General features: G+C 32.9%; 1 protein-coding gene across 1 annotated transcript in view; it reads left to right on the forward strand.

Moving 5' to 3' along the window:
- CNIH1 (cornichon family AMPA receptor auxiliary protein 1) overlaps positions 1 to 5,960 on the forward strand; it is a 30,751-nt gene extending 24,791 nt beyond the window's left edge. The window contains exon 5 of the mRNA XM_044661982.1: positions 4,949 to 5,960. Coding sequence (XP_044517917.1) covers positions 4,949 to 4,976 — 28 coding nt within the window. The 3' untranslated portion in view covers positions 4,977 to 5,960. The remainder of the gene's footprint in view (positions 1 to 4,948) is intronic.
- The last annotated feature ends 2,873 nt before the right edge of the window (positions 5,961 to 8,833 follow it).

An 8,833-nucleotide genomic window follows, 5' to 3' on the forward strand; every position in this document is an offset into this window, starting at 1 on the left:
AACCATTTATCAATTGGGGAATGACCCATATTTTTCCAAATTTGACACAGCTCTCTATATATTTAAGAAATGAGGCCTTTATCAGAGGAACTTGTAAAAATTTTTTTTATATTTAATTTTCTATAGTTCCTTTTTGCTTAATGTAGTTTCCCTGATTAAACATTTAGCATTTTGTTGGATTTTGACCTCTAATCCATTCTATTATCTGCTTATAATGGGTGAGCTCATCCCATTCACACTTAAAATTATGATTATATATTTCCCTCCATCCTATTTTCTTTTGTTTATTCTTCTTTTCTATCCTCAAGAATTTATTTTGCTTCTAAACACTGTTCCTCTTAATTACTGCTATCTCTTGAAAGTTTTCATTTTGGGATCTCTTTCAAGAGCTGATTAATAGAGTTCATTTTCTTTCCATTTCTATTTTACCCTCTGGCTCTAGAATATCAGGGCATTTTTCCTTGATAATTTTATTGAAAACTTAGTTTTAGGCTCTTTTTTTTTCATCATGGCTTTCTGGTCAGTCTAAGAATTCTTAAATTAATACCTTTTTGAACTATTTTCTAGGTCAGTTTTTCCAATGAGATAGTTTACCTTTTCTTCAATTTTTTCATTCTTTTGACTTTGTTGCATTGTTTCTTGATGTCTTATGGATTCATTAGCTTCTTATTCCCAATTCTATGTTTTAAGGAATTATTTTCTTAACTGAGCTTTTGTGTCCCTTTCCATTTGGCCAATTCTGCTTTTAAAAATTTTTTTTCTTACAGTGAGTTTTTTTGCTTCTTTTACCATTTGGTCATTTTTGTTTTTTAAGGTGTTTGGGTCTCTTTTACTAAGCTGTTAATTTTCTTTTTTCTGGCTTTTGTTGCCTCTGTCTCTCCAAAATGTGATGTGAGGAGTTAACTTTAAAGTTATTTGGAGGGGAATTTTGAGAGTGTTAAGCTGGGTTTCTGCGTCTAATCTGCCACCCAATACATACATTTAATTTTAAAGGAAGCATTATATTGAAATACATTTATCAAAATAGTTTTTAAAACTAGTTCATAGATCCCAGGTTAAGAATGGTTAAGAACCTTTGTACTAAAGGACAGATCAAGAATAAGATGTATGGAAAAGGCAACAGATTGACTGCTATTTAGGTATGTGAATTGACAAGTTGTAATTATAATTATTAACATACTTGGTTACTTTTCCCATGGGCTTTTTTATGAAAGTACATCTAAACCTAATGTAAATTCTTTTCTCTTGCTTTTCATTATATTGTAATTGGGCTATTCTAAAACATGCTATGATAGAACCCTTTTACACTTTATACTACTCTCTTCCTCATGCCAATTTTGGTTACTATGTTGTAGAATCATTAAATTTCAGAATAAGTAGGGGCCTCCAAAGTCATCAAGTCTGACCCTTATTAGAAGCATGAATCCTTTCTGTAAAATTTCTAATTCAATGATCATCCAGACTTAGTTTGAATACTTTCAGTGAAGAGGAACTTAACTGTCTTCTAAGACAAACCATTTCAAATATTTTATTAAGAAGTTTTGCTTTTCCACTTATAGCCAAAATCTGCTTTCTCCTAATTTCTACCCATTAATCCTACTATAATTTCTGGAACCCCCCCCCAAAAAAAAATCAAGACAAATCTTCCTTCAGCACAGAAACTTGTCAGATTATGTGGTTTAGAGGAAAGAGCATTGACTCTAGAATCAGAGGACTTTGGTTCAAATTCTGCTCACAAAAACCAAATTTGATGCTTACTGTCTATATGACCTTGAGCAAGTCACTTTACTTTCTCCCTAGATTTTGGTTTCTATATCTATAAAATGTTGAGGTTGCATTAGATGACTTCTAATGTTCATTCTAGCTCTAGAGTTATGATTATTGAATATAGCTTTCTTGTTCCCTAGTCTCTAAGCTAAAACATTCTTAGTTCCTTCAACCATTTCTCTTGGGCCAAGATTTCAAATTATCTCACTATTCTGGCTGCCAGTAATATATGAACTTTTTCACTTTCTAAAATGTGGCCCCTAGAACTAAAGGGTACTCCAGATATAGTCTGAGTAAGGGTAAAATTGGACTGTTCCTTTTCTGTCTAGATTTAACACAGCGTTTGTATCTTTTGCTGTAACATCATAATTCAATTAATGAGCACTTATATGGTATGTGTCAGATACAGGGATAGAAATATTGAGAGTACATATATGTATAGAATAAATGTAAGAGTGCTAACACAAATGTAATATTAGCTATTAATAATTCTTAATATTTATGAGCACTCTCTATGTGCCAGGCACTCTGCCAAGTGCTTTACAGTTATATCATTTGATTCTCACAACAGTCCTGGGAATCAGATGCTATTATTTTTCCCATTTAATAAATGAAGAAATTGAGGCAGAGGTTATGTGACTTGCTCAGGATCACATAGCTAGTATGTGAAAGCATATTTGAATTCAGGACTTACTGGCTCCAGCTCTAGGGTAATGTACCAACTAACTGCCATATGTCATCTCTATGTAAATAATTTCCAGTTATTGTGCATATATACTACATATATGTACATGTATACATACCTTCTTGAAATCTAGGTCTATATCTGTTTATGGTAGATCTTTGACCACAGCATTATAGATTTAGAGTTGAAAGGGAGAAGGCAGCCTTGTTCATTGTTTCACAGATAAGAAAACTGAGAACCAGGAAGTTATGATTTTTCCAAGGTCCCACGGTAGGAAAGCTTCAGAGGTGGAATTTGAACACAACTACTCTGACTCCAGAGTCAATGCAGACATATTATGAACAAAATCAGACTTGTAGTAATCACTGTTTCTATTTTTAAATGCTCTAAATCTATCCTAATAATATCTTCTATTTTTTTCCCCTAGAAATTGAAATCAAGATTGGCCTTAGTTTTCAGACTATCATTCTGTCAATACCTGGGATGTAGTTGTTGTGAGCTAACTGACAAAGTATTGGAGGACTTAACATCTCACTTTTTTAGATTAGTTTTCCTGGTAGAAATGCATACAGAATAAGAGAATTGTTTGCTTCTTTTCCACTATATAAGAACTATCTATAAAACTTTGTGGAGGTTGTACCCCTCTGGATTGTTGATGATCCCTGTCTACTGCTCCCCGAGTCAAACATGAAAAATTCCTGGGCTGAGAAGGAAAAAACTGTTGTCCTCTCAAGACTAAGATTCCCAGTTGGTCCGAGTTCCTTTGAGTCCAAGATAAGATCTCCCTTCATTCATAGAATAGGATTACCATATATCTCAAAGTTAGCAATGGAACTATCAAACACTTAAGTGAGGGCAGCTAGGTGGCTCAGTGGATTGAGAGACAGGCCTAGAGATGGGAGGTACTGGGTTCAAATGTGACATCAGACACCTCTTACCTGTGTGACCCTGGGCAAGTCACTTAACTCCATTCTGCCTTGGAACCAATATATAGTATTGATTTAAGATGGAAGGTAAGTTTTTTTTTTTTTTAAATCAAACACTTAGATCCATGGATCTGTCAAACTTTTTTTATATATATTTTCCCCAATTACATATAAAAATAATTTTTAACATTTTTTAAATTTTGAATTCCAAATTCTCTTTCTCCTACCATTTTTTCCTTTTTCACTTTCCTCAGATGATAAACAATCTGATAAATAAATTTTATGTGTGCCGTCATATCAAACCCTTCTTATAGAGCCCAAAGCAGGAAATCCTGACCTTGACACTTTTCTCACTGTTATTTTGGCTCTGATCTAGGCTCCTGATGAGGCACAATAGGGTAGAAAGACCTAATATTACTATGACTTACCAGATCAAAACACCCTTCCCTGGCTACCAATCCCCTATATGTTATCCATTAGAATGTAAGTCTTTTTTTCTTTTTAACCCATAACTTTTATCTTAGAATCAATACTGTGTGCATTCATTCTAAGGCAAAAGAGCAGTAAGGACTAGGCAATTGGGATTAAGTGACTTGCGGAGGGTAACACAGCTAGGAAGTTGTCTGAGGCCAGATTTGAATTAGATCTGGTTCTCAATCCACTGAGCCACCAACTGGTCCATCTTTTAGAAAAATTTGTCTCCATGGTACTTGGCTATAGAGAGAGAGAGTGTGTGTGTGTGTGTGTGTGTATCTTCTACCATTTTTACCAGCAAGGTCAATTAATCATGTTTTTATCAGAATAAGATCTTGAGTAAATAAATTAAGTATAAACCTAGGCTAGATTCACGCTTCTCTTTGCAAAACACAGTTCCAAAATCGTATGCATAAAGAAAATATCAGACTAACATCCAAAAGAAAAGTGCCATGCTTTTAGCACTACAAAAGTGAGTATATTTTCAGTAAATAACAAGGTGTCTTCACCATATAATGAATAGAAGCATTCCTGCAAAGACTTTGGGAATTGTCACTGAATTTCATTATAAAATTGGAGCTTTGCGTCCCTCTTTCACATCATGCCAAAGGTAAATTTTTACATGAAACTTCGAGAATCCCCAAAATAGAATGGGCATTTCTTTCATAACTTCCTGACCCGTGCTCATCTGTCCTCTGCTTGAATACCTCCAGGAACTTTATCCTTAAGTACCTGGGTGAGAAATTCCCTTTCCCTGAGCTCTTTGGTTTTTTTAGCCTACCTGCTGCCTAGTAGTACCTGTTTAGGAGTACCTATGTTCTCTCATGAAGAATTCTCTTTTTAGATGAAATACCAGAGCTCTTGAGTTTTCTTCCAGGCTGGTCTGTAAGCCCATGTCTTTTCTTTAGTGCTATTCTCACAGTTGAAATTTGAGGAAGAGGATTGCTACAATAGAGGTACCACTGTTAAGCTTGAGGAAATGAGCAATTTTACCCTACTTAGTTTGCTATACTATCAGAGATACTGTTTGTTAATTATATTCATGATTGGGAGTAAATTGCCTTTATTAACAGTGTTTTTCTTCTTTTCTTTTCAGCATGATTTATGTTTTGGTGAGCTCTTAAGATGTTATTCAACAGACTCAATTAAAAGTGCATGCAAAAGCCACAAAGTTGAAAGGATTCTGTCCAAGAAGAACCTGTTTCCAAGATTAGCTTATGGAATATGATCAGTTACTTAAAAAAAAAAAAAAGACTCCTTATTTTTAAAATGTTTCCACGTTTTTGTTTTTTTTTTTTTTGTGGAAAGACTTTTCATATGTTATGCTCGGACAAAGAAATTAAATGGAATTACGTATAAATGAATATAAAAGGATTACCTCTGGTATTGACAGGTTTGAACTTGTACTCCCTAGGAACAGCCATAATTTTCTGAATAATTGTATTAATTATTGACTTTCCTTAGCCTATTGGAAGTTTTTGTTTACAGTAGCTTATAGTAGCTTATTTTGGTTCTATTGAAATACTAATTATAAATTAGTTGTAGAGATCAAGTGCTTTTGAAGGACTGAAAACTGTATATCTGACTTTGTGGAAACCTCACAGGTTTCTTCATATATCATGTAGAAGATTACATGGATATATTTGCAAAAATAAGGTTGATGGGGTTTTTTTCTTAACATTTGAATATTAGCCCTATATATTGCATGACCTAGGAATTCCCCATAATAGTTCCATACAATTCATATACTTTAATCCTTAAGCATAAGTGAACTTACTAAGAATATATACTAAATGATCTTGAAATGCATTTAAAGTTATTTTAAATGTTTTCATTTGTAGAAGTCACTTAGTAAGAAATTCGGTATTCTAATTATTGTTACAATCCAGTGATAAGATATTCTTAAAGACTTGCAAGTTATACCTTAGATGTTCAGAACAGAAAATGAGAGAGAATATTGTGTAACTACCCTGCTGTTCCTTAGTGCAATACAATAAAAGTCTAAAATTAAGACTTCTTTTCAGTGCATTGTTTTAAAGACGGCAGAGAGCTACTTAAAATTGCTTTATCTACAACTACAATAAATACGTATTAGTTATATTTTTAAACCAGTATTGTTATGGATTTTTTAAAAAATTCTATTCCCAAGTGAAAAAGGGGCATTTAAAATTTCTAGGCACACTAATCCTTGATTTTGACAGACTCATATAATTGAGATTTTTTTTCCCCATCTGTTTAGGGTTTAAATGGCACTTTTAAAAAATTTCTAATGGGTTTTAATTTTTTTTAAATAAATTTATTTCTGGCAAAATTCTTTTATTCTCTAGACTGTTGCCTTCTCTTCTGCTGTGGTGTATATTAATCATAGTGGCTTCAAGTTTTGTTTAGTAAGTGTCCTTGTGATTAAACCTCAAGTTGAGGCAGGTGTATATAGAATTTCTTAGTCATAATTAGCCTAAGTTATTTGAATATATTAAAATAAATACATTTTCATAAAGTAACAAAGTGGACTTTTTTGTCAATTGTAAAAACTGTTAAAAAATTTTCTTAAAGCAGATGTTATTTTCTGTATAGTTAAAAGTGAAATGTTTTAAAATTCTACCATTCTCAGAGTAACCACAGAAATAGTATTTTGAGATAAAAAATCTATGACCTTTTTCTTTCTTATCTTGTGTTGGTATCTGTCTTTTCCCCAATATCCTCTCCAAATAAAAAGCAAATAATTTTCCAAGCTACAGGAAAATATTGAATACTACAATGTAATGAAGAATTTTAAATTGCCGTTTCATTGAGTTTAAGATACTTCAGGGTTTTTTCTGTTACTATTTGGTTCATCTCCAGGAATCAATATTGGATATTCTCTTTTTAATAGAATCACATTTTACAAGATACTTAAATAAAAAGCATTTTTATAATTTGAATCTTTTTTTGAATTTGAAAAGTATTTGAATACTTTTTTTAACCCATACCTTCTGTCTTAGAATCAGTTCTGTGTATTGCTTCCAAGGCAGAAGAGCAATAAGGGCTAGGCAATGGGGATTAAGTAACTTGCCCAGGGTCACACAGCTAGGAAGTGTCTGAGGCCAGATTTGAACCTAGGACCTCCCATCTCTAGGCCTGGCTCTCAAACCACTGAGTCACCCAGCTGACCCTAACACTAGTTTTAAAAATATGAAAGTCTTCTTTCTACCTAACATAGGTAGACTCTAATTTTAAATGGGCATCATAATACTTTGATTGATATACAAAGATGATATATAAGATGCCCCAAAAGTCTTAGTGCATTTTAAACTTTAATAGCTTAGCTTCAAATTGCATTATATTGTGTTCAATAGACTACATTAATAATTCCTTGATGCAAATATAACAGATTGTGTCAAAATAGATCATTTCACATAACGTTTGGTTATAAGACCTTCACTGTTTAGCCATTTGATGAAAATATCCATTTGGTTAGTAAGAACAAATGCTAAGAAATTTTATACACAAAATAGGATCATACATACACACACACATTTTAGGTTCATGGCCTGGGAAAGTATTCTATTTTTGACTTGGGAGCAAGAGGTCAGACAGATAAAAGGTGCATATACAGTTAAAGGTACCAAAAGTCCCTGCCAAGTAACATGAATACTTTGAAGAAAAACAGAAGGTAAAGATGGCCCGAAAACAATTTTTGATAATGTGTTGTTATAACAGGTGTCCAGGAAGTCCTGACTTAGATCTAGCCTAAAGGGCTACTGGGTACCCATTTTCTGAGCTGTGATCCAGAGAATGGGGCCTTGGCTTTGAATCACAGATAGATGAAGAAGCCGTTAGCCATAAACCAACAATGGCATAGTTTAGCTGAAGCTTATCTGTAGGGTCCTTTCAGTGCATTAATCATTTGTCTACAGTTTTGCAGCTCCTATAGAAAATATTCTCTATCATTGGCTTTCCCCACCCCAAATCATCCACACATTTTGTAAAATGTCAAATTTTTAATGTTTCAATTACAATTAAGCTAAAATACAGATATAGAAATATAATACCTTCTTAGGTGCTCTTGGTTTGGAACAAACAAAACATAGCCCCTTTTATACAGTATCCCTTTCCCTTGGGTTTGCAAATGTAGTGTTTGTTGCAGCATTTGTTTTTATGTAAGTTAACATCAGAATGTACCTTAAAAACCCTAATAGCATATTTTTCAGTTGGTTTAGACATTTTGTAACAAGAAACCTATTGATATCACAAATGCACTTATGTGGTATCTCTGATCTTTCATAAGCCTTTACATAAACATTGTGAGGCTGGCAAGAAACAGTACAGTATTAACTGAAAGTTATTCAGAAGCACCAATGAACTTTAAAAACTATGTTTTGACATAGCAAAAATCATTTCAGTGGAGAAGAAAATCTTGATAACTATGTACTACTAGTAGTGGAAGATACTCTTTCTTAAATTTTTTGCAACTTTTTACACCAGTTATTAAAATGTGACATAATATATAATATGAAATTATTTTACCAGAAACTCTTTAGTATTGTACTTATCACTGGGCAAAGAATATTTTGGTATTAATAAATCTCAGTGAATCAGTACAAAATAGCTTATGTTGAGGAAAAAGCAAGTTTCTTCTGATTTTACATCTACTACTGGATGAGGTGACTATCTAGATTTATAAAAGATACTGTTTTAAGTTAGAAAGATATATCCTTGATTGCCAAATTTTAACTCTGGCATTTGGTTTGTTGGGAGTTGGAAAACAGTATTTACTATGTGCTGCTACAATGTAGTAATGGTTTCACTTTCCAAGCACTAGTTGTTTTAATAAAGCTCACTGTATAAACTGAACATCTATTTAGAGAGCATCTTTATGTATTTCAGAATTGACATTTCAGATTTTAAGTAAACTGTCAGTTTTTTTTCCTATATGTGCTTTTCCTTGGTTACAATTTTCTTGTCTTCACTTAGAAGTAATGGTGCAATTAAGAAGACTAGT

This window comes from Gracilinanus agilis, chromosome 2, assembly GCF_016433145.1.
Source record: "Gracilinanus agilis isolate LMUSP501 chromosome 2, AgileGrace, whole genome shotgun sequence".
NCBI classification, from domain to species: Eukaryota; Metazoa; Chordata; class Mammalia; order Didelphimorphia; family Didelphidae; genus Gracilinanus; species Gracilinanus agilis.